The 25,483-nt window shown below is 52.4% G+C and overlaps 3 protein-coding genes across 12 annotated transcripts in view; 1 reads left to right on the forward strand and 2 right to left on the reverse strand.

The window, feature by feature from the left end:
- MED24 (mediator complex subunit 24) overlaps positions 1-952 on the forward strand; it is a 34,235-nt gene extending 33,283 nt beyond the window's left edge. For all 10 annotated transcript variants that reach the window (XM_059150044.1, XM_059150045.1, XM_059150048.1 and 7 more), the window contains 2 exons: positions 144-292; positions 450-952. In XM_059150044.1, coding sequence (XP_059006027.1) covers positions 144-292; positions 450-566 — 266 coding nt within the window. In that variant the 3' untranslated portion in view covers positions 567-952. The remainder of the gene's footprint in view (positions 1-143; positions 293-449) is intronic.
- Positions 953-2,347: 1,395 nt separating this feature from the next.
- Positions 2,348-4,966, reverse strand: CSF3 (colony stimulating factor 3). Its single transcript, XM_059148427.1, has 5 exons — positions 4,773-4,966; positions 4,500-4,654; positions 4,005-4,112; positions 3,732-3,878; positions 2,348-3,408 (listed from the first exon to the last, which is right to left on the reverse strand). The coding sequence occupies exons 1-5, from the start codon at positions 4,783-4,785 to the stop codon at positions 3,244-3,246; spliced, it is 588 nt and encodes a 195-aa protein (XP_059004410.1). The 5' UTR covers positions 4,786-4,966; the 3' UTR covers positions 2,348-3,243.
- Positions 4,967-10,096: 5,130 nt separating this feature from the next.
- PSMD3 (proteasome 26S subunit, non-ATPase 3) lies at positions 10,097-23,474 on the reverse strand. The gene is made up of 12 exons (XM_059148474.1): positions 23,067-23,474; positions 20,031-20,221; positions 18,537-18,674; positions 16,478-16,614; positions 15,580-15,770; positions 15,309-15,412; positions 12,714-12,828; positions 12,490-12,609; positions 12,258-12,361; positions 11,843-11,998; positions 10,764-10,814; positions 10,097-10,557 (listed from the first exon to the last, which is right to left on the reverse strand). The coding sequence occupies exons 1-12, from the start codon at positions 23,290-23,292 to the stop codon at positions 10,480-10,482; spliced, it is 1,611 nt and encodes a 536-aa protein (XP_059004457.1). The 5' UTR covers positions 23,293-23,474; the 3' UTR covers positions 10,097-10,479.
- Positions 23,475-25,483: the final 2,009 nt, after the last annotated feature.

Genomic DNA, 25,483 nt, shown 5'->3' on the forward strand with positions numbered 1-25,483 from the left:
TTTTTGACCCCCCACCCCCAATTTGAGGGGCACTCTAAGGGCTTCTTTCTTTTCACTTTTCGGTGCCACCACCTCCCAGCCTAACGTCTTCTCAGACTCTTCTCACGGAGTGCTCCCTCTCCCCCCATTCTGCTTCTGCGCAGCCAACCTCTTCCTGCTCATCTCGTCCATCCTGGGCTCACGGACTGCGGGCCCGCACACTCAGTTTGTGCAGTGGTTCATGGAGGAGTGTGTGGATTGCCTGGAGCAGGGCAGCCGAGGCAGCATCCTGCAGTTCATGCCCTTCACCACCGTGAGTGCTTCGCCCCCAGGCTTAGGTGGGGGCGGCAGGACTTAGCGGGGCCTGGGTGCGGGGGCAGCCCTCAGAGTAGGAGGGCCTCCTTCCTTGCGGGACCTGGTGGCCCCCAGCAGGCAGCCCCTGCAAGCGGCCATTTGTCTGTCTGAGGCAGGTATCGGAACTGGTGAAGGTGTCAGCCATGTCCAGCCCCAAGGTGGTTCTGGCCATCACGGACCTCAGTCTGTCCCTGGGCCGCCAGGTGGCTGCCAAGGCCATTGCTGCGCTCTGACAGGCTGGGGGGTGGCCACAAGGGCCGTGTGGGGGACCACAGCCCCAGGCGCCTCACGAGGGAGGAAAGATGAGACAGCATTGCTCATATCCACGTGATGTAAGAGCCCTATGTCATTTCCAGATTATTCCCCTGTCCTGACATCTGACCTCTAAGACGTCTCCCAGTTTCTTTCATAATTTCCTCTGCCCGCTGCCAGCACTAAGGACTGTGTGCAGCCTGGCTGTTAGCCCAGGGCCCTCAGCACTCCACACCCCTCCCCCTTCCGACAGTAGATGTACCTCTGGGAACTTTGCAGGTGCAGAGTGTGTATATTTATATTTTTGTAACACATGAGGGAAGTTTCTCTCAGCTCATTTGTAAATAAAGATCTTTGTGGGTCCCTGTGTGAGTCCCAAGTGGTGTGAGTGCCTGAGTCCCATGGAGGCAGGGAACATCTTCTCTTTGGAAGGCCGTGTGCTTGGCCGAGGAAGAGGCTCGGTCCTGTGGCTGAGGAGGGCTGGGCTCAGGTTCCTGTGTCTGTCCACTCAGCAGGGAAAGCACTTCCCCTCCTCAGACCCGCACCAGGCAGTAAGGGCTCAACACTGCACGCGCCGCCTACCCCCACCCCCCAAAGTCAGACTTGACTCCAAGAAGGGAGGGAGAGGTTTTGGCAAAAGGCCCTGCTGGTGCTGGGGTAGGGTAGGCTGTCCTGACACTGTCCCACTAGACCCAACCCCACTCAGAGCCTGACTGGCCCAGTCTGACCTGTCTCCAGAAGAGGACTGGGCGATGAGGGGCAGGATCGGTTTAACCCTTGCTTGTCTTCACACATCTCCAAGCCCCAGCTTCTTCAGAACCATGGGGCGGGGGTCGGGGGGGGGTGGGCAGCTCTGAGCCACGCAGCTGGGGATTCTGGTCCTCTCAGCCAGACCTTCCTCTCTAAGGAACCAGATGGAGGGGGAAAGTGGGAGGGCCTGAGGAGCTCAGGGGAAGCCTTGAGAGCTGGACTGGAGACCGGGAGGCCATCTGGACTTTCCCGGGTCTGGTGGAGGCACCCTGGAGCTACTGGTGCATCTTAGGCTGAGGACAAGGAGAGGAATACTTCTGGCCTGTAGTGTGAAGCAGCTTTCCGCGCTCTGCTTCTCTCTCGCCCACACCTGTCTGCCGTCCCTGGGAGCTCAGGCTCGGCCCCTGAGGCCAGACCAGCGGGAGAGCTGCGGCGGGCCTGAGCTTGCTGTTGCTCCCCGCCCCATCAGAGGCAGAGCTTGAGGGAGACAAGTGCAGGGCTGGGAATTTGAGTGCTGACCTAAGTTGGCATCTTGAACTCAGCTCCTGATCTGTAAAGGGCACTTCTCATTCTATCTCCATGGGCAAGTGTGAGTGCAGATGGGCTGGAGTTTATGGGAGGTGGCAGATACTAAATCCCCCTCGCTTCAGTGTCTGTCTGCGTCTGGACTCCTAAGACCCCCCACCCCCACCCCCAACCCCACGTTCTCCTCTCCCAGTATGGTGGCCCATCCGCCTCCGTCTTCCCACTAGGCTGTGTCTCAGGGAGGGCAGGGACCTCGCCTGCCTTGTCCACTTCAGTGTCCCTAGCACTTAGCCCAGTGCCTGCAGAGTAGATACAAGAGAGACCCGTGCTAAGGGCGTGAGTGTTGACGAGCTAGAGGACTGCCCCCTTCCTCCCCCTTCCTCCCTGCACCTCCTCTTTCTGTCCCTCTGGCCTCATTCACCATTTGACTTCCCACTCCCCCCACCCCGGGCTGGGCACCAGCTGGACTCAAGAAGGAGGAAAGGCATTTATTGGAGACAAATAAGATATTTTATTATCAGAGTTTGGCTACAGTGAGAAAGTAGGGGCAGAGGTGGAGGGTGAGGAGCTGAGCATTCCTCTCACATACCCCGTCACATAACCTTCCACGTCTTCCCCTCCAACACTCCCAGTCCCACCACCCCCTCCAGCAAGGCCAATACAGGAGCCTCTGCCCAGCCCTTGAAGGGTCAGAATCCTGACCCTGGTGAGGGTGGGGCAGGTGTCCGGAGCATGTCATTGTCGCTCTAGGGCATCCAGAAAGAGGAACGGCAACAATGCCCAGGTTCCCCATACAGGAAGTCAAAATATGACCAAAAACATCTTAAAAACTAGATTCCCCAGCAAATTCGTGGGACCCCAGGGTCAAACCTCCCCGCTCTGGCCACCTCCTGGGAGGCCTAATGCCCGTGGGGAAGGGGACAGACAGGAGGAGAAGCAAGACCTAGCCCACCGGGCATGTGCAAGCCGAGCTGGTGAGGCCAGAGTGAGGGGGAACCCAGGAGGGGAACACTGCTGTTTAAATATTAAACAGGGTTTTCTTGTCTCCCACATGGGAGACTTCCTGATGCTCCCGGGGGTCTTAAGGTGGGTACCCTTGGGGTAAGGAGTTCACTGGGGTTCTTCCCAGTGCCCACCGCAGAGCCAGGCCGGGGAGCAGTCACAGGAGTCAATACGTGGTATTTACCTAGCTACCTCCCTGTCCAGGGGACAGGAAGACAGGGGCTTTTCTCCCTGCTACAAGCAGGAGAATGGAACTCAGAGACGGCAGGAAGGACCCAAGGGTCCGGGGCTCTTTCCTGCTTTTTCTTGTCTTTAAATATTAGATTTAAATAAGCATAAATATTAAATAAAGATAAATACACTGGTTGGGGAGGGTTTTGCTCAGGGTTTGGCAAAGGAGCGCAGAGCACGGTAGGCCAGCTCCAGGAAGCTCTGCAGGTTGGAGGCCACCAGGACCCCTCCGGCCCGGCGCTGGAAGGCCGAGGTGAAGGCTGGCATGGCGCCCTGGGTGGGTGGCACTGCCGGGGCCACCCCGAGCTCTTCCATCTGTTGGGGGAGAAGAGGAGATCAGCTAAGTGGGCATGATTAGCTAAGGAAATGCGAAGGGCTGGGGGGTGTGCAGGATCAGACCACACAGTTGATGGGTGAATGGTGGAGGCTGGCCTTGAACCGAGGTCTACATCAGGGTCTGGCTCCCGCCCTCATCTAGGGTGAGTGGAAGGGCTGGCATTAAGAGGGGCCTGGAGTGGGAGCTCTCTCACCCTGAGAAGCCTCCCACACTGACCCTAAGGAACTGGGATCCTCAGGCTTGCAGCATGATCTCTGGGGACCAGCTCAGTCCAACCCTTGTGGCTCTCAGTGAGGCTCACCTCCCGCCAGAGGTTGATGGCGAAGTCGCCGATGTCCAGCTGCAGCGTTTCCAAGGCAGGGGTGAGCTCAGGGGGTAGCCCTGTCAGAGCCTGCAGGAGGCCCTGGTAGAGGACGAGGCCGTTGTGGAGTTGACGCAGGCAGCCCGTCTGGGGGACAGAGTGGCGGAGTTAGGGGGTGCTGTCCGGGCGCTCCTTTCAAGGCCTGGAGGTCCAGAGAGACTTCCAGACCATTCTTCCCTCCCTTCCACTCCCTCTACCCCTCCAGAAACTCACCAGCTGCAGGGCGTGGCTGGAGCAGCCACTCAGGGAAGGCTGGGGGATGCCCAAAGCGTGTCCGAGAAGCACCAGCTCCTCGGGGTGGCACAGCTTGTGGGTGGCGCACTGGGGACAGGAAGGATGCTGCGTGAGGGGGAGCTGAGGGGCCTGGCGACTCCTGTTTCTCCAAGGTCTTCCCCTCCCTCCCAGTCCTGCCAGGCCGCTCAGCCCCACTCTGCCCTCCATGGTGATCCAGAATCTGGGCCATCCGGGCACTGTCCTCGAGATACTTCCCAGCCAGCCTTCCAGGGCTCCACTCTCTTGATTCTCTTCCCCTTCCCCTGGGGTCTTCCCTTGGCCATGCCCCTCCCTGATGATGTCTTCTCACCACTCCCTTCCCCTCCCTTCAGCTCTTTCCCCTTCCTCCCTCCCTGTAGCTATGCCCTCTTCTTTCCTCCACTGGCCCTCTCCCAGCATCCAGGTCCCCTCCTCCCCTCCGCGCCTCTCACTCACCAGCCTCTCTTGCAGCACGGTGCTGTCAGCCTGCACCTTCCTCATTTGCTCTAAGCACTTGAGCAGGAAGCTCTGGGGCAAGGAGCTGGTAGGGCCCAGGGGGGCGGCTGCTCCAACCAGCCAGAGTGCCTCATACCACAGTATCAGCTGCAGGGCTGAGAGCAGACAGGGGGTGCTCAGAAGACAGGCGGTCCACTTCCACCTGGGGCCCCCCCAGCCCCTCTGCCACTCCAGCCTCTCCCCTCCCCCACCCCCAGTGGCCGGGACACTCACCGATCAGCTTCATGGAGCTCTGGGCAGCAGGCTCAGCCAAAGGTCTGGGTGGATCTGTGGGCGCCAGGCTCTGGCAGGGACCGGCTGCACAGGGCCTTTATACGGGAGCCCATGAGGCCTGGGAGGAAATTACCTGGTGCCACGACTGAGGCTTAGTAATAACTTCCCAGGATTTATGCAAATTTGGTGTCCAGGACAATGCGGGGGGGGGGGGTGCTGGGACAAGAAGCTGTTTGCGAAAGTTTTGTGAAATTGTGGAATCCCTGCTCTTTCTTTGACATCTGGTCCCCCTCAAATGCTCTTCCTCCCCCTCAACCCCACCCAGGCCCGAAATTGCCCCAGGGTGTTTGATTAGAGCCGCTGAGGGAGGTTGTGCCTGCTGATACAGAGGCAGGCAGGCGAGGCTAGAGGCTGGTCAGCCTGACCCAGTGGGAGGCAGGCCTCCAAGCGGCCCCTCCCTCCTTCCCTCCTGGCCAGAGGAGGGGGAGCAGCCGCTTGTGCTTTCCCTTGGGACTCCCAAACTACCTGCTCCCTAGACCCCGAATTCTGAGAGGGAAGAAGCTAGTTGCCCCCATTTCTACCTCCCAAACTCCCAGAAGGCTGCCTTCCTGAGACCCCTCCTGAGGGGCCCGGGGCCTGAGGTAGGGACACTAGGGTTTTGCCTCCTGTCTCCACCCCATACATTGATGGGCATCATCCCAGTTTCCTGTCTTGAACTGGTTAGCTGGGAACTCCCCAATACCCCCCATGACTCATTCCTTTAAGCCCCCAGAATCCTGGCAGAAACCAGAGGAAACCGGATGTCTGTCCCAAATGAAGCAAGACCCTTGAGGCTCTGGGTCTCTTGGTTCACCTGACCTTGCCCTTCCTCCTCCTCCCGGGGTTCTCCTCCCTCCAATGGTGGCCCAGCGCTTTGGAGCTGGGGGAGGGTCTGTGACACGTGGCTTCCCTGGCCAAGTTGACTGCCTGCTAGGTCAGTGCTAGGCCTGCCAGAGTGTGTGCAGCCCTGAGGTGGAGAAGGGCTGGGGGTGAGAAAGAAGAAACTGCAAACAGCCTCAAATCCTAGAGCCACGCGAGTCTTGGAGTCTGGTTCCTAGAGCCACGCGAGTCTTGGAGTCTGGTCTACACCCCCTGAACCCAGCCAGAGAGGGATGTGCCTTGCCCAAGGTCAAGGAGAGCAGGCTCAATCTTCTGAGTTACAGCCTGGAAATTCGCCTCAGGCTTGAGGGTTTCCTACAGGCCAGTGGGCCTGCCTAGCAATCCTTGGACCACACCCAAGGCTGTCACTTTCCGTCCCAATTTACCTCAGTAGGAGCCAAGGAATGGACACCTCTTCATAAGGAGTGTGTCTGCCTGGGTGAGGCCATCTCTGGGGCGCGGGTGCCCCCTGGTGGCCACAGTGGGCAGGGACTTCACCTGCTGATCTGTTCTCTTGCCTCAGGTCCCCTGTCCCACTGGGTGGGCTGGGCGGGGAGCGGGTTGGGGGTGGGCTGTCAGCCACTCTATCTCACGTAGGCTGGCCACCGTGCCCCGACTGAGGCCAGCTCTGCGTCCAGCTCTCCGGGAGCACAGGGGTGGGTTTAGAACTGCGGGGGGGCAGGAGATTCACTTTCACAAACATGTCCCTTCATCCTCCCTCAAAGAACCTCCAGAGGACTCCGCTGGCCCCAGACATTGTGCTGAGCACTCTCCACACATTATCGAGTGTATGACTTCCAGTGAGTCTATGAGGAAGGTACTGGAACCACTTCCCATTTTACAGAAGATGAATCAAGAGTTGGATGCTCAACCGATGTATCTATCCAGGTGCCTCTTCACCATTAAATCCCTTAATCAGTGTTTGGCCTCACAGACCTAGACCCAGACTATCAATTCACCTACAGTCCAAGTGTGTAGGACGTTTGATTGAGAAAATACGTTAATTCCGACAAAGGTAGCCAGGATGGTGAGAGGACTCAGGATCAGAATTTGAAGAAAACAGGCTGTTCTGACTGGGGAAGTGAAGGAAGAGCTTGTTGCCTGATCTCAAGGGCTGGAAGTGGGACAGGGAGCGCAAGCCACAGCCAGCGAGTTTTCCTATGAATAGAAAGAAAGAGCTTTCCAGCGGTCAGAAGTGTGAGAAATGGAGTGGGCTGCTTCCAGGGGGAGTGAGCTGCCCGTCCTGGGAAGCATTCTGGCCTCCATTCCATAGGGAAAGAATCCAAAAGTCAGCTGGTAATTATTGGACACCTCTTATATGTCAGGCACCTTCCATCACACTTGCGTCCTTCATCCTCCAAACCGAGCGGAAGGATGTGGATCGCTCTCATTAGAGACAAAGGGCAGGTCAGTGAGGTGAAGGGTCTTGCCTCAGATCTCAGAAGGAGGCGGTGGCCAGGCCAGGCGGGACGGAGAGTCAGGCTTCCCCAGCCTGCACTATCCCCATTACGTTACCTTCCTATTCGGAGAGCCGTTCCTCCCAGAGGAGGGCTTGATCCCCACTTCAGCCCTATGCATGGGACGATAAAGACCAGGTAGAGAGCCAGGGCTTGCCACTGGCCAGGTCGCACAGGCTGAGCCGGACCAGAACCATCTTCTGGCAAAGGGCCTGGCTCTGGAGACCCCTGGCAGTCATTCCGCCTTCCAGCTTCCTGAAGGCTTTCCCAGGTGTTTCTCAATGGCCAGAACTGGCCCAAGACTTCCCCTCATGCTTCCTGTTTTCATCTGGTACAGGACCTGGAGCATCTCTCAAAGGGTTCTGGGGTGACTCATTTGTTGCAGACTCAGCCTGGGAGCCAAGATATGGACACCTCGTGTCAAGAATGGGTTTTACATTTTTAAGTTGTTGGGTGGAAAATCAAAAGGATATTTCCTAACATGTAAACGTCATACGCAATTCAAACCCTGGTGTTCTTAATTTGTTTACATATTGTTTATAGCCACTTTCAAGAAGGTCAGAACTGAAATGAATAGTTGTGACAGATCATATGGCTCACGAGCCTTAAAAATGTGCCATCTGGCCCTTTGAGAAAAGTTTGCACATCACATCCACTGTCCCTGCATACCAGGAGACACAGAGCTGTCCTCTGTCAGAGCAAATTGATGCGCACCAGTCAGGAAAGGGCTAAATAAATCAATGTCCACAGATGCCTCCGCCTCAGCCCCTCATGGAATGAAAACTCCATGAGGAAAGGAATTAACCGGCTTTATCTGTGCTGTTTCAAAGTGCTTAGGACAGTGCTAGGAATGGTATCAACACGACTAGATCTCAAAACCAAGAGTGAGTGGAGAGCAAGTTACATTTATGTGATAGATACATCATTTAAAAGATTTAAAAATGCAACCATATTTTGCTTAACACAAGGTATAAAGACAACCTGGAGGGCTACCCCTGAATTCATGGGAGCGGCTGCCTCCAGGGAAGGTAGGGAAGGGCCTGGGAAAGGAACAAGATGGGCTTCCAACTGAGCTGTGGTTTTCCTCGAAATGATAACTAAATGTCACCATTTATTAAACTTGGGTGGAAATACGTGGGGATTTGTTATGTTATTCTTCGTGCTTCTCTGTAGTTCTCTAATTAAAAAGAAAAAAACCAGAAGGTGGAGTGCACAGTGAACTCTGCGAGCACAAAAAGGGCACTAAGCTTCTCCAGGAAGAGAAAACCAAGCCAATGGGAATGAATTACAAGAAACTTCCAGTGAGCAGACAGAAAAATAGTCCATAGATTCCAGGTGGGCAAGAACCAGGAAATCATGGCAAATGACCCCCAGTTCTCTAGACCAGGGTGACACTCTCCATTCTATTACCAACCAGGAGAGGGTCTAAAGCACTTTGAGCTGGGTGCTGACTGTTAAGATTCATAACCTTGGGGCACCTGGCTGGCTCAGTTGGTAGAGCACGTGACACTTGATCTTGGGGTTGTAGGTTTATGCCCTACATCAGGTGTAGAGATTACTTAAAAATAAAGTCTTTTTTTTTTTTTCCTTTTTTTTTAGAGACTGCATGTGCTCCAGCAAGAACCTGGGGTAGGGGGTGGGGGCAGAGAGAGAGCGAATCTTCAGCAGGGTCCATGCCCAGTGCAGAGCCCAACACAAGGCTCAGTCTCACAACCCTGAGATCATGACCCCCCCGAAATCAAGAATCAGATGCTTAACCAACTGAGTCACCCAAGCACCCCCAGATAATCTTTTTTTTTTTCTTTTTCTTTTTAAGAGTTTCATTACACTGAGAGGTGGCAGTAGCTTTTTAAAGCAAATGGGCAATGACCAGTCACTGTGACCACGGCTGGGATGGATCAGGAACCAAAGCCAGGCCAGTCTAAAACATGCCTTTAGCGGAAATTAGGGATATTGGGGGATGAAAATCTTCAGTTGGTATGAACAGAGTGTACCTTTCCTAACAAACAAAACTTCATTGGACCCAGGGTATGAGGCAATGGGCAAAGGCCCAGGAGGACACAAACCCCTCATGCACTCTAAGAATCTCCAAGCTAGTTAGGACTTTCACACCACCTCCTAGGAGTATTTGATCTCAAGGGAGTGTTTCAGAAGCCAGGGGGATATATCATTGTGAGGCAGGAAGCCTGGAGGTGGTGTAGAAATCCATGGGCTGGAGGGCCAGAGCACAGCAGGAGAGGGAACACAGTTAGCAGGAGAGGGAACACAGTTACCAGGAGGCAAAAAACCCCAGGCCCCACTCAGATAACAGAGCTCTTGGCAGGAACAGAGCACATGTACAGCAAGGTACCAGGGGCTGGGGGATAGGGGACACAAACACAGCCACAATTCAATGAGCCAAGATGGGGAGCAGTACCCCTCGAGGCCAAGACTTCCAGACCTACCCAGACCCATTCCCACCTCCACTCCAATCCACAGCTGGAGTAAGTGGGCGGGGCCACAGGGAGGGGGAGGGGGTCCTGCCTGACCCAGTTCTGTTCTCCCATCCATTAAGGGCCAACTGGGCAAGGCCCTGCTCTCCACTTCTGGAGCCCCTTCTCTCCTCTGCAGACCTCACCCAAGGGCCAGTCCCTTGCCTTTCCCTTGATCCTCCAGAGGTCTAGATTTCTAACTTCAGATCCAGCTCAAGAGTCTAATCCTTTATTGGACAAATGTGGGGAAGGACACTGAGGTTTAGTGACTTGCCCAATATTGGCCAGCCAGTTAGAGAGGAGAGAGGCCCTTCTGGTGTCAGATCAGCATCTGCTCCTCTGCTCCCCCTGCCCTTGGCTCCCCCTGCCTTTGACCCTGTCCTCATCCACAGTCACACTGGGCTAGATAGAAAAATCTGGCTGTCAACACTGCAGAGTGTGAGAGCAGAGTACTGTCACTAAATGATGCACAAAGAACTTTGGAGAACTTTTTATTGTTTAAAAATCATAATTGAAGCTTCAAAAAACATACATCCCAGCACATGTCCCAATTCCAGTCCCCGACTCCCGGGAGAGCACAGGGCTATTCCCTCCCATTCTGCTGCCCACACCACTGGCCAGGACCCTGCCCTGGGGAGGCTGCCCGCCCACCTTCCTGCCCACCGTGTGCTATGTCACTGGCTGGGGAGGGGTCCTGGGGTGAGGTGGGGTGGCCGGCTCCCTGCACCCCTCACCCCCCGCACATATGAGTCTGTGAGACATGTACAGAAAGGGGCCAGTTCCCCAGGCAGGGTACCCCAAGGGGGGGGGGTAGATAAAGAGCCAGTCCCCACTCACCCCAACCCTCCCCAGCCCCCCAGCTCAAGGGAAGCTGTCATCATCATCTTCTGCCATCTCCTTGGCGAACTCCAAGTCCTGCTGTTCCCGCTCACGCCGTTCCTGGAGCAAGAGGTAAGGTGAGGGCTGGGCTGCTGGGGACCAGTGGGGCTCTCTCACACAGTGCTTCATCCAGCCCAATCCCCCCCAAGGTCAGGGACTGCCAAAGCTTTGGAGCTGCTCCAAGCCTTTCCAGACACTGCCTCCCTCTTCCCTCTCTGGAGAAAGTCTGAATGTTTCAGTTCTATCTAAAGCAGAATGCACCTTACCTCTGCAGACTCCAAGTCCTTGTTGTATGATTTGGGAGGAAACCTCATGGCCTGAAGCACAGGAGAGAGAGAAGCAATCAGATGAAGAGAAGGCATGCACTTAACTTACATTTATTGTGCTCCTTCTGTGTACCAGACACCACGACAGGAGGAAGGTTATTCAATCTCCAGTTGAGCCTACTGGGGAGCTAGGCATGTTAGTGAATTACTACATCACGTGGTAACTGCTAAAGGAGAGAATCAGAAGACCCGGAGGTTTAAGTGACTAATGTCCCTGAAGGCGCAGGGAGGGGGACTGGCAGTGAGGAGGGAAAGGAGGAAAGGAACAGACTGCTGTGGGAATGGAGGAAAAGCATTCCAGGCAGAGGTTTCCATGTGTGAAAAGGCCTGGCCTGAGCAGAGTGGGACCAGCTGGCGTTGGCGGGGGCGGATAGGAGAGGCAAGGGAGGGGGAGGAAGGAAAATCAGGGAGAGAGTTGGGGGAGAGGGGGAGGGAACACCAGTGGGAGGGGACCAGGTTGCAAAGGGCCTCTCATGTCTCCCTGAGCACAGCATTTACCTGATTTTAAGCAAGGTAACAACAACCCCAGTTCCTTGAGGCAAGAAGAGACCAGGAAAAATCTGACACACAGTACCAGTACCTAGGTCAGAGCCTGCCACAGGATCAGGGCTTAACAGCCTTTTGTGGAACGAGGTACCTGCCTCGCCTTCTCCACAGTTCAGGCTTCACTAAGTGCCCTGAGACAGCGACTGCATCTCATGACCTCAGCCCCAAGGCAGGCCGGGCAGGTCTTTCACTCTCAGCCTTACAGATGGAGAAACAGGCTCAGAGAAGGTGAAGGACTCCAGTCTGGAAGTAAATCTGGAAGCCTTCACTCTGAATCCATCTGCTCCTCCCTGGCAGCCAGACCCTCAGAGGCAGTCAAGGGTCTTACAGGCCCACAGGCCGAGTCCTTTGTTCCCACCAGGCCCCTGCCCTGCCGTTCAGCGACTCTACAGAGATGGGCTGAAACTCGGCTCTTCTCCTCTGAGGACTCCTTGGGTACTGCCAACTCCACCCCTGCAGCCCCGGCTTCTCACCTTGACAGACATGTTGTGGATATCGAGGCAGAAGGAGATCCGCTGGTGGAAGGCCAGCTGGGGCTCACGGGTAGAGTAGATGTCAATCATCTCCTTGGACTGGACGTAGCCCTTCTCGTGGTTGATGCTGGCCTCAATGACACCATCCCGGATGGCCTGCAGGCCCCCCAAGGGATGCAAGGTCACCAGAAAGCCCATCTTCTAAACCTGAGAACATCCTGTCCTGTCCCTTTCCTCCTTATACTCTCACCTGCTCCCTTGTGTACAATTTCTCTCTGAAAACCGTCAGGCTTCACTCTAAGACCAGCACTCTCTGAAAAGACCACGCCACCCCCTCCTTAACCAATCTTCTCCCATTCCTGTGGCCTGAAATGCAGCAGGAACATGGCGGCTTCAGTCCCCGAGTCAGCCCCACCTTGGCAACAATGAACTCCGCGTCCTCTGGGCTATCCAGCTGCAGCTTCTGGGCGATGTCGGCCAGGGAGATTCGGGAATAGGAGAGGCTGATCATGCGCACACCTGGGAGAGGGAGGAGCAATGGCATGGGCAGGGTGGGCACAGCCCCTTCACCCACCCATGGACACCCGTTGCAGAAGCCTCATCTGTGCCCTGCTCTCCCAGTGGCCCTCCCAGACTCTGACCCACACCTGTCTTAATGACGTTGTGCCGCAGTCGGATGATTAGGGTATAGGTCCCATCTGCTTGAAATTTCTCCCCAAACTGGTCAAGGACCTGGTTGAACTTGGCTAGGTTTCCGGTCCTGACAGCTGGAGGGGGAGAGGAGTGAATCAGATGATGCAAACAGGCAAACCCACAGAGGAGGTCATGGCGTCAGGGGTCCGGCCAGCTCTGGGAGGGGGACCAGCCTTACCTTGAGTCAGAAGGAAGTAGGGCATGAGTGAGCGCTTGAGGGACGGCTGGCGGAACTGTAGTCGGTCCGGGATTTCCCCGAGCAGCAGCTCCACCACAATCAGAAGCTTGTGCACCTGGTGGTATGTGACACGGGAACATAGTGGGCAGGGAGCCCCAGCAGGAGGGAGGAGGGAAAGAAAGAGGGCGTCAGTGCACTCGGACACACTGTGAAACGGGGAAAGCGGCTCCGTGATGAGGCCTGTGCAGAGCTGTGCCTGCACCCAGAGCCAGGGACCGGGAAGAGCTGCCCCCGTGACCACACGGAGCTCTAAGTTCCACGTGCACACCACGCTGCCACAGCAATGCTCTGGAAGTTCAGGCCAGATGGGCAGGTCCCATGGCTCTGAAACAAGGAGGAGACAGGGCCCAGAGGCCTAAGGAATCTGCCAAAGATGCTGATTAGGGATGTGGACTATTATTGGAGGAAAGGAGGTAAGCGTAGAGAACTTGGCCCCTGGGCAGAACCTTTGACAATAGGCCATGTGGACTCCGGAACTACCGGGGAGAACCGGCCCTTTCTTCTCCATAAAACCGTGAGGGATTTGTGAATAGTGCCTCCTGTGGACTTAGCACCAAGCGAGGAAAATTACAATGGAGGCGATGATGCCAGTGATGTAGGAGCTGCCTACGAAGCAAGACGAACAGGACCACAGGGGGCTAAACCACGTGACAGCCAGAGTCAAGAGAGAAGTAAGCCATTATGATGGGTGGTGGGTTGGGGCACCTGAGTGACTCAGTTGGTTAAGTGTCTGCCTTCGGTTTGGGTCATGATCCCAGGGTCCTGGGATTAAGCCCCAAATCGGACTCCTTGCTCAGCAGGGAGTCTGCTTCTCCCTCTCCCCCTGCTTGTGCTCTCTAATCAATCAATCAATCAATCTTAAAAAAGAAAGAAAGATGGGTGGTGGGTGACCATGCCGACACTCACCCCCACACACCTCCGATGCTACCCCGTTCCCTGGAGTGCGGGGAGACCCAGGAAAGAGGCACAAGTTAACACGCACACGCCGTCAGGATTCAGGTGAAGCAGAAAGAGAAGGATGTTTTGGTCGAGGGGACAGACTCACCAGCGTGAGCACATGTCTCAAGAAGTTTGGAAGGCTATCATGAGGGACGTGGGGCCTGTCTGCGGACGTGCTGTTTTGAATGCCAGACCAAGTTTGGAGTTTAGAGACAGAATGCTAGTCTTCACTCACTAGCTCGGAAAGGCTGAGTGACCGAGTCCTGGGCTTCCTTGTCCGTACAGTGGGTGGCATCGGTGGCAGCGGCTGTGTCATCATAAGCCTTGCCTGCCTCCCTCCCAGGACCTGTGATACTCTCTTGGGCTGGTTGTGGGGAGCAATGTAAGCTTCCTGGGCAAGGCAGAGACGGGCCCGGAGCTCTGTTCAGCTGGGCGGCCATGTGGAAATTGGGTTCATAAAGCGGGGAAGATGACCAGAAGTGCCAGTGGCTCAAACAAAGGCACTGGTAATGCCAGAGAGGAGACAAATCCAAAAGACATGGAGGCAACTTAGGGAAGGTGGGGTGGGGGGTGGCTCCCTCACAGTCTGCTGGCCAAAGACCTCACTCCAGCTCCCTCTGCTCCTCGCTGCCACCTGCCTCCACCACGGGGCCCACAGCCACTGGCAGTACAGTCTGCGCTTTCCCAGAATGCCTCTCCCCAGGGCACGGCACAGTTTATATACGGATTACCTGTATCTTTATGACTTTAGGGTACACTGCATGTTGTAAGCAATCTAATATTCTGAATATTCTGCACACGTACTGTGAATGTCTGAAAAGCCATTCCTTTCTGTGAAAGTCTACCCATCATCAAAAACCAGATTAAACTATTTTTAAGATGTCTTTAATTATTTCACCAAAACCAAACCTGTCTTTCTCTGAACCTCTGAACAGAAACAAACCACATCTTGACTAGATGGACCTAATCACTGTACATCTCCATCTGGTTCTCTTTCAAGGGGATGAGGGGGTGGCAATCATGTTAAGGTGGGAACGGAGGTCTGTAGTTTGGAAAGGTGGGTCCAAATTCCGGCTACCAGACTCTGCGACTTTACACAGGCCCTCCAGCCTTGCTGAGTCAATGCTGTTTACCGAGCTCACAGTGCCTAGTACCAAGGTCAGCACTCAAAAAGTACTTGGTGACTGAGAGCTCTCAGGTGGCCGAGATCTGTTTGTACCCAAATCTGTCAGCCTGATGGAGATTTCCCAGGCTCCCTGGCCACAGAAAACACCGCTCCCAAATAGGCATGCGAGGGACCAGGAAAGAGTCTAGGGTTTCTCAACACAACCCAGGCCCAGGCCTGGCATGGCTATAAGGACTGCCAGGGAAAGGGGAACATTCTGAACCATCTACCAAGGAGAATTTTCAGAGTATAAACCACGGGAGGTGCAGGCAGAGTCTGCTTTGTGCGCTCTGACCAGTGCTATGCACAAAGGGACATGCAATGCAACTCCTGGATAATGAAGGTTCAGGAGGCCTTCCCGGGGTCCCCGCGCAAGGGAGAACGAAGGCATTATCAGCTGAGTAAGCGGCAAAGGGAGAACTGCTGCTCACCGTCTGTTTGAAGCCGACAGCTGTGTGCTGAGGGGCCTTGCGAAGGGCATTGGTCATTGTTCTCCGGGCCTCTGAGTACTCCAGCTGAATGGCTTTGATCCGGCCTGCGTGCGGAGGAGAGAGTGGCTCAGGAGAACAGCATCACCCAAAGCCCCTCACAAGCCAGAGCGCCAAACGGGCCCCTTGGGCACCAAGCGCGCCCTATCTTCCAGCACTCTGTGCCAGGGAGCCAGACACCCCCTCTGGCCTGGGGGCCGCGCCCCTCGCTCACCTGTGTAGTAGAGGTACCTGGCCCACTCATTGTTGTTGGCCTGCTCGGGGAACACGGACTTGGACACCAATTTCTCGGCCTGGTCGTACAAGCTGTAGTGCAGGTAGTTCCGCAGCAGCAGGTTGAGCAGGGTGGCCTGGCCGTCCGCATCGTGCCGGAGCGTGGCTGTCCGGAGCCGAGCGTGCAAGAAGCTGCACGAAGGTGAGAAAAGCATGTCAAACGTCTCGAAGAACGACTTTGAACAGCTGTGACCCCTCTACTCTCTCAATTCCAAAACAAGTGACACAAACTGCTTTTCCGGTTATTCACTGACTCTTCAACTCTCGAGTGCCCACGGTGTGACACACTGTCCCAGGTGCACAAACAGGATGCAACTGTGCATTCCAATGGACGAGACAGACAATGATCCTGACAAGTAGGCGTCGTAGGTAGCACGACAGAAGGAGATCCGGACTATGGAGAAACCAGGGTAAGTGCACTGGGGAACGCAGGAGGTGAGGAGGATGGGGCTGCAATTTTAAACAGCTTGATCAGGGTAGGACCTTTCTGAAAAGGTAATGATTAAACACAGGCTGAAGGAAGGAGGGAGAAGAGCACTAAAGGCGGAAGGAAGAACCCTTCCTGCCTGGCCAGCATGGCCAGGCAGCCAATCAGGGGAGCAGGGAAAAGCAGAGACTTGAAGGTAGTGAGCAGGCGCCAAGCCTCACATGCTGTCATGACTTCAGCTCTTCCCTGAGGAACATGGGGAGCCACCAACAGTTTTAAGCTGAGGAGTGAAATGTTTTCCGTCCTGTCCTTCTACCCTTGACCTACCCATCAGTCCTCCCTTGAGGTGGAGTGTAGGGAAGACCCTGAGGGACAGTTCTAAACCTTGGGGTCAGACTCTGGCTCCCTGTACCTGCGCACCACATCCAGCTTGTCCAGAAACTCATAGACCCGGGCGTGATAGTAGTAACACTTCGCGGCCACAAGGTCCAGGGCCCGTCGGTTCTGAGTGCTGATCTTCTGCATCAGGTCGTCTGAGATCTTCTGTGCCTGTGGAGGCAGCCAAATGAGAATCAGGTGGGAGCTCCTCAAAAAGTTAAACGGGGAGCTACCCTATGAGCCAGCAACTTCCCTCTCAGGCATCAATCCAGGAGAACTGGAAATGTATGTTCACATAAAAGCTTGTACACAGGGACGCCTGGATGGCTCAGTGGGTTAAGCCTCTGCCTTCAGCTCATGTCATGATCTCAGGGTCCTGGGATCGAGCTCTGCATTGGGCTCTCTGCTCAGCAGGGAGCCTGCTTCCCCCTCTCTCTGCCTGCCTCTCTGCCTACTTGTGATCTGTCAAATAAATAAAGTCTTTAATAAAAAAAAAGCTTGTACACACATGTTCACAGCAGCGCTATTCATAACTATCCCTACAATGGAGTATTATTCATACATAAAAAGAACTGGAATATAGATATACACTACAACGTGGACAAATCTAGAAAACATCATGCTAAGTCAAAGAAGTCAGACACAAAAGGCCATGTGTTATGTAATTCTATTTATAGGAAATGTCCAGAATAGGAAAATCCATGAATCAGATAATGCAGATGAATAGTCGTTGCCAGAGGCTGGGGTGAGGGGAGGATGGGGAGTGATTACTAACTGTGACGGGGTTTCTTTCTGGGGTGATGAATTATTATGGAATTAGACAGTGATGATGATTGCGCAACCTTGTGAACACATCAAAACCCACTTAACTGTACCTTTAATTTTTTTTTTTAAGATTTTATTTATTTGACAGAGAGACATCACAATTAGGCAGAGATAAAGGGGGAAGCAGGCTCCCCGCTGAGCAGAGAGCCCCATGCGGGGATCGATCCCAGGACCCTGAGATCACGACCCGAGCTGAAGGCAGAGGCCCAACCCACTGAGCCACCCAGGCACCCCTGTACCCTTAATTTTTAAAGAATATATTTAATTAATTAATTTTAAGTAATCTCTGTACCCAGTGTTGGGCTCAAACTCATGACCCAGAGATCAGGAGTGGATGCTCTACTGACTAAGCCAGCCAGGCGCTCCCTAACTGTATACCTTAAAGGGGGTGAATTATATCTCAAAACAAACAAAAACCAACTCGTGGCAAGGCAAGGAAAAAATAAAACAGGAAATGGAGCAGAGGAAACTGTCATTTCTTTCATTTTTAAGACTGACTTACTGGAGAGAACGAGCACATGGGTGGGCACATGTACACACTGAAGCGGGGGGTGGGGGTGGAAGGGCAGGGGAGGGAAAGAATCTCAGGCACACCCCTGCTGAGTGTGGAGCCCAACTCAGGGCTCGATCCCACAACTCTGAGATCATGACCTGAGCCCAAATCAAAAGTCGGATGCTTCAATGACCAAGGCGCCCAGGCGCCCTGGACCTGTCATTTCTTGAGCATATTCTTTGGACAGTGGCTGTGACTGACAAAGAACTTGGCCCCAGCTGGGGAGCCAGTGGCAGTGCAGTACCCACAGAGCTGTTCAGTCCTGTCATCAGAGCTGCCACTTACTGAAATACCATGGAAGCTTACTCTATGCGGATCACTGTGCTAGTATTTTACTTAACATCAACAGTGATGTCGTGAGTTGGGCACTGTTTTCCCCATTTGACACAAATCCAGGAGAAACTGATTTGCCTAAGGTACAGCTAGGATTTGAACTCAGGATTCTATCTCCAAATCTCCTTTTCCTAACAGAATCCACCGCACTGGTACCATGCCACAGAGAAGCGCGGTGCCAGCCCCTTCTCATGGTGTCTCAATAGGGTCTAAGGGGGATTCCCTGGATGTGGGGTTCAGCACATTCCCACATGGGCGAAAGAGTCGAGGGGGATGATGAAGAACCCAGGGACTCTCTCCAATTCTTCACCAGAGATGGTTTTTCCCACAAACCCCATGGACCGCTGGGGGCCTGTTCTTCTGGCTCACTGGTCCTGGATACCTCTTTGTAGCGCTTGCTGTTCATCAGGAAGATGACCACGAGGAGCTGCAGGTAGGCTTCCACTTCCGGCAGGAGGGGGGTTGACGCGGCTTTTCCTGTTCGGGGACGGAACTGTAAATCAGCTTCGGTATCCATGGGCTAGGAGGAGATAGGAATTACTGTGGAAAAGCTCAGTCAGATCAACCAGTTAAGAATTTATTTAATACTCAGGATGTATTTCAATAAATATTCACTAAGTACCTATTATATGCAAAATTCTTCTAGGTACTGGGGATATAAAAATAAAGATGGCACAGTCTCTTTGGATCCAAAGGAAATCAAGGAGGCTGGCAAGAGAAATGAAAAGTGAAAAAAATGGAAAAACAAAACAAAAACCATAATGGTGACAGAAAGGATGATGTAGGACCCCTCAAAGAGCCTACAATCTAAGTAGAGATTAAACCATTACACCTGGAACCTCTGCAAATTTTATCAGAGAGGGTTTAATAAGGTAATATAATTCTAGAGAGGAGGTCAAGAATAATGAGATACAATTTTTTTTGGTGGAAACAAAGGAAATTTGGGAGAAATTGACATATACATTGTACTTATCAGAGCTAGTCACCAAAACTGGCATAATGTACAAAAGCTCAAAAAGCAAAACATGTTGGGGGTAAATGTAGAGATATATGGGTTAAAATTTTTTTTCAAGGTGAAGACGGAAGAGGGTGTCTGTTCCCAAACAACAAATTCATCATCATTCCACCTCAAGGGATTTTTTGAGTCTGTTCTACGGAACAGTCCATGAGCATACAGGGAGATGGCTGAAGGACAATGAGGTGTGAGAAGGGGTAGGACCTGGACATAAGGGGGATTTTACAGCCAGAAAGGAAAAGGAGAGGCCTCTCCTGACACAGAGTCCACTGCCAGCACCAAACGAACTTCAGTATTCACTATGTGTTAGGTACAGTTCTAAGAGTTTTACACATACTCCTTTCTTCCCCTGCATCCCCCAAATCCGTTTGCCACATTTAACAAAGGAGAAATGAAGCATCAGGAGGTTAGATCACTTGTCCAAGTCCCACAGGTACCAAATGACAGAGCTGGGATGAAAATGCAACTCTACCTCCAGAATCTGTGCTCTTAACCACCATCTTATACGTCCACAGTGAGGCTTTGGAGGCAGAGATGGGGTGGTACCTTCTCCTAGGACAATGGAAACATCACCCAATGGGAGGAAAGTGTTGGTGTTGGGGAGCAGCAGGAACAGAGTTTGGCTGGAAGGGTCCTGATTCCCAGCTCTTTTCCCTGACTCAGAAGAATGATACTACAGGGCAGGATGGTTCCCTTATTAGTGGACAAATGGATGGGTATTAAAATGGGCTGCATTGTTTTGCTAGTCAGCTACAGCAGATTATATGACAGGGTTTAGGATGGGAAACAATTACATTGAGAGGTGGGGGTGGGGTGTGGTCTGAGGCTAAGCTTGTACCTTAAAGCACCTGATTCACTTACCTCTTCCAGGAAGGGTAGTAAAAAGTCTCGAGTGGCATTATTTGAGGTGAAGAAGCCATGCACAGCCTTATACAGAACATAGTGGTTGAGGCGGCGCGATGTGGAAGGTAGCATCCGCAGGGCCCTCAGCACGAATCGAGGCTCCTTGCCCGAAACTGCCTTCTCCAGCTGTTTCACATGCTCCTTGATGTCTGAGGAGGACCACAGAAGAGAAAAATGTTACTTCTAATTATTCCTATTCTCCCACCACTCTAGACAAGTAGTTCTAGGGAGCCTCTTATAGAAGGGCAAGATGTTGCTGGTCATTTCTTTTGCCTGATATGGTTAAGCAATACTTACAGATGCCATTCAGTGATTTTAAGACATAACCAAGAGACAAAGAAAAATAAAGCTGGGGCGGGGGAAAGGGTAGAGGGTGACAGAAGGAGTAAGAAAGGAGAAGCAACCATGAGAAACACATACAAGACAAACACATGGAGACTTATCAGTTCTCTAAATAGGAAAAGACTTTCTAAATATAAACAGTGGGAGAAATCCCCCACCCCCCTACCCCCATGAATGATCAATTCCACTCTGCAAAAAATCCTTCTGTGTAACTGTGTGAACAAAAGAAAAATATTTGTGACAAATGTGACTACAGTCATAATCTTATTTTACAAAGAGCTTTGCGTAAATTAGGATAAGTAAAAATGAACATAAACAGACAAAGCAAAACGCAGACAGCTAACTGATATGAAAATATATTTCACTAGCATTTGAATAATTGCAAATAGAAATGTTTTCAACTACCAAATTGGTAATACTTAAAAAATCGTAACACAGAGGAGCGTCTGGGTGATGCAGCTGGTTGAGCATCTGACTCCTGGTTCCAGCTCAGGTTGTGATCTCAGGGTCCTGGGATGGAGCCCTGTGCTGGGCTCTGTGCTCAGTGTGGAGTCTGCCTGAGATTCTTTCTGCCTTTCCCTCTGCCCTTCCACCTTGTGCACTTGTGCTCTCTCTAAAATAAATAATCCTTTAAAAAAATCATAACAGGGACGCCTGGGTGGCTCAGTTGGTTAAGCAGCTGCCTTCGGCTCAGGTCATGATCCCGGCGTCCTGGGATCGAGTCCCACATCGGGCTCCTTGCTCCGCAGGGAGCCTGCTTCTCCCTCTGCCTCTGCCTGCCATTCTGTCCGCCTGTGCTCGCTCTCTCTCCCTCTCTCTCTGATAAAAAACAAAAAACAAAAAAAAAACATAACAGAGTCAAGGATGAACAGGATATTTCTGTTGGTATAATGTAAATCGGTATAGTTTCTCTGGACAATACCCATCCAAAGCTTTAAAAACATATGCCCTCTCAACTAAGGCATATTGAGAATCTAAAGAAATAATCATAAAGGTAGATTAAAAACTTGGGTACAAAGATGACTGCTGCAAAGCTATTTACAATGCTAAAAAACTGGAAACAAGTGTCCAAGAATAAGGGAACGCACTGAATTGGTAGTTTCTTAGTTACCTTTGTACGTTTAGCACAGACTGCCTGGGTCTGCTTCATGGCATAATAATGGTAACTGATAACACTACAGAGAGTTTACTATAGGTTCACCTTGTGCTGGACACAGGTTCTAAGCATATTAACCTTTACATCAACCCAATGAAGTAGGTAATATTACTCTCATATACAGAGATGAGGCAACTAATATCAGAGCTTGTATGCTTAGCCACTATATCGGGTATTCAATAAACGTTTCTGGAATAAGTTGAATGCTATGTTTATGGATATGTTAGATGAAAGCACACAAAATCAGCTGTATTTAGTTATGTCTTGCTCCAAACTGTCTATATAACTTGATCTCAATTACAGAACAGCTCAAAAATTCATAGAAAAAAAATGTCAACCATGGCTGATGTTATTCCCTGCTACTTGAGACTTCCTGCAATGAAACACGAACTACTTTACAACAACAACATGAAGTGCTTTATAAGAAATATATGTATGAATCCAGTAGCACCTTTGCCAACGGCTATCATTATTTTGGGTAAAAGTGTCTTGATTAGATACTGAGCCTGTGGCCCAACTTTAGAGTAGGGACTGATGCAGTCAACATTACATCCTCAAAAACACCACCCAGGAGCATAACTTTGCTTATCTCCATGTTTTTGAGAAAGGTTCTCCTGCAGTTAAGAGAGAAAACCCAATAAAGAGTCTCGTTCCACTCGATCCAGAGGAGGGAAAACAGCACCAGATTCACAGTGGGAAGCTCTCACTCTGCCCACTCCAAATGTGGACAGGATGCTCTGAGGAAAGTGAAATGTGAATTTGGAGGAACAAGAGGGCTGTAAGAAGCTGGGAACATGCACCTAGGAGAAAAGAAATGGGGGGATTGGTACACAGCTTAGGTCGAACGTGAGTGTTAGGAATTCAAACAAAGATGACACCTAAAAACTTAAAAGTCTGTAATGTGCTTAAACTCTTTAAGAACAAAAATAAGGGCCTGGAGGGAGAGAAAGAGCAATGGGATCCTTAGGGTACCTTAATTACAGAAACAAGGAAGCAAGATACGGAGTACGGAGGCTTCTCTTAGAGGAGTTTGCCAGAGGTAGCTAAGACAACAGAAAACTTTTGTACAATCTTAAAAATTCAGGGCCAGTATTCTGCGTCACCCTGACCCCCTTTGCACACATAAATACAAACACTGCTTTCTAGAAGGACCAATCCCATACTGGGAGCGTTAGAATCAGTTCGGTGGATGTAAACAGAGTAGACTGGAGAGGACTTAGAAGAGAGAGAGAGTCCACAGGCCCAGTGAGACTTACTTCTAAATGCAACCAGGGTAAGGCGGGAGGAGGTGTGTTAAGAAAGGAGTCCAGAGCCTGGAGAGAAGGATCATTATTGGGCCTGGGGTCAGGAATGTCAGGGTGGTTGGGGACGGGCACTGAGAGTGATCCTAAGGAATTGGGGGCGGTGGAAGCTGCCCTGGGGTCCCGAGGATAGGCTACATCAACGGGGCGCTATCATGCGTGACCACGGCACGTCCCCGGCCCTGGCTCTCATACCCTCCAAGGTGACGGTGTCCAACTCTCGCTGGGAGTGCTCAGCCGCTGCCGCCGTCCCCGCCGCTTTGCTGTCAGGCTCCCCCGATGACCCGCCACCCGCCGCCACCTCCTCTTTCATCTCCACATCCTGGGGGGTCGGGGGCGGCGGTGGTTCTTGTTCCCCTCCGCCCGGCGGCGGCTTCGCTTTGTCTGCGCCGCGGCGCCGCGCCGAGCCCTCCTGTTTCATGGCGCCTGGGGTCGCGGCCTACTCCGGGGACCGAGACCAGGGCCTCGCGTGAATCCTCGTACCAGAGACCAAGAACCGAGCTGGGCCTGCACACGAGCGCGGGCTCGCGACGGGCCGCACGATGACGGAGCAGCTGCAAACCCCTTCCCGACGCTGGGCCTTCTGGGAGACGCCAGGCCTGGCAGGCCGAAGACCGAGTCCACAAAAGGAAAAGAAATCAACAGCCGAGGTGGAGGATGGAGGCGGATCTTCGAGGAAGGAACAGGGAGGAGCTTGTATGGGTCCGCCCGGCATTTGGAGCGGTTCAGGATTATTGTTTGTTTCTCTGGAGTGCATTTCCGGGCGCGTCCACGAGATGTCCCCTCAGGCTCCAACGTGGGTTACATCGGAGTCTTAAGAGCACCCTCACCAGCGTGGAGTGGGTAGGGCCTATCGCAGCGCGGGGCGTGATGACGTCATGAGTCGCCGGGCGGTTTCTGGCCGCCTCTAGCTCCATCTGCACCTGCTTTTCCCCCTACCCCCCACCCCGCGTTTGGGGTCTTGGTCGAGATTCTCGAGGCTCGTACTCAACGGCCGCCCAGTGCATCCGGCGCGAGGGAAGAAGCTGCGAAAGAGGGATTGTGAGCACTGAACGGGGGAGTAGGAGAAATCATTGGGATTCAGAGTTCCTTGTCAAGAGTTGAGCAAGTGCTGAAAATAAGACCTAAACCCCCCGCAGCCTGGGAGTGCGGGTGGGGGGGAGAGTGCGTTTGTGTACAGTCACCGCAGTATGAAGTATACCGGTCCACTCTGTGTACGGCCCAGAGCTAGCACGCTCGGGCGCGGGGTTATTAAAAACAGCTCCAGAATGTAGTCAGCTGGAGGCTCCGCTCTGCCGTTTATTGTGAGGCGGGAGGTCAGCTGCTGGAAGCCTCTATTTGCAGAGGCTTCAGGGAGTGCGTCGGGGCGCCTGTTTGCACCCAAACCGACACTGTAGTGAAACGGGGAGCACAGTCACAGTGTACCTGAAGAGAATCTAAGAATCCCCAGGGCAGGGAAATGGAACCGGAAATCCTGTCCACTTATTTTTCAAAGGAATCTTCCAATGATTCTGCAGGAGGAAGATCCCGGTTCCAAACCCTCCCTATCTTTGAACTTTTCTCCCTTCTGTAGATGGAAGTCCAAAGTTTTAAACTAGGTCAGACCCTACAAGACGATCTAGCTCTGCTGTAATGTCAGAGAGGGCAGAGAACACGCTTTGACCGTATTCTTTTTTTTTTTTTTTTAAGTTATTTATTTATTCGACAGAGAGAGAGAGATATCACAAGTAGGCGGGGAGGGTGGGGAGCAGGCTTACTGCTGAGCAGAGAGGCCTATGCGGGGCTTGATCCTAGGACCCTGAGATCATGACCTGAGTCAAAGGCAGAGGCTTAACCACTGAACCACCCAGGCACCCCCTTTGACCATATTCTTTATGTTCATATAGAAAGAGGTATTCTGGGGTGCCTGGGTTAAGCCTCTGCCTCTGGCTCAGGTCATGGTCTCAGGGTCCTGGATGGAGCCCCGCATCAGGCTCTCTGCTCTTCCGGGAGCCTGCTTCTTCCTTTCTCTCTGCCTGCCTCTCTGCCTACTTGTGATCTCTCTGTCTGTCAAATAAATAATAAATCTATTTTTAAAATAAATCTTTAAAAAAAAAAAAGAGAGAGGGTATTCTTCGTCTCCTCCTTGTCATATTATTACAGCAAATAGATCCTTGCACTGAGCAACTGCTTGCTGAAGGAAAAGCATTTTTCTGGCTTTAGGGAACATGCCTTGACCAATTCCTCCCTAACTGTCTCTCTGTCCCCTTGGGCTATGGGATGGATAACAGGACTTTTGAATCATCACTGGAATAAACTCATTAAAGCCTCTTCTTCATAACACCCTATCGAACTGAAGGTGGGCGAGAAGGGTCAAGGAGGAAAACAGAAAACAGATGAGCCTTGTTGTTCATCCTTACGAAGTTACCCTTCTGGATAGTTAGGGTGTTAGCTCACCTCTTTATTAAGTATACATCACAAGAGAAAAACAACCAGCTCAGCAGACAATTACTCAGGATGTCTTTGAGCAATGTAGTAAGGCATTGGAAGATGCCCCAGAATGGGGGAGGATGGCTTAACACAGTTTTTGGCAGTTGATCATGAATTTTTGTTGAGTGAGGGAACTGGAGGGA

This window comes from Mustela lutreola, chromosome 15, assembly GCF_030435805.1.
Source record: "Mustela lutreola isolate mMusLut2 chromosome 15, mMusLut2.pri, whole genome shotgun sequence".
In the NCBI taxonomy this organism is placed as follows: domain Eukaryota; kingdom Metazoa; phylum Chordata; class Mammalia; order Carnivora; family Mustelidae; genus Mustela; species Mustela lutreola.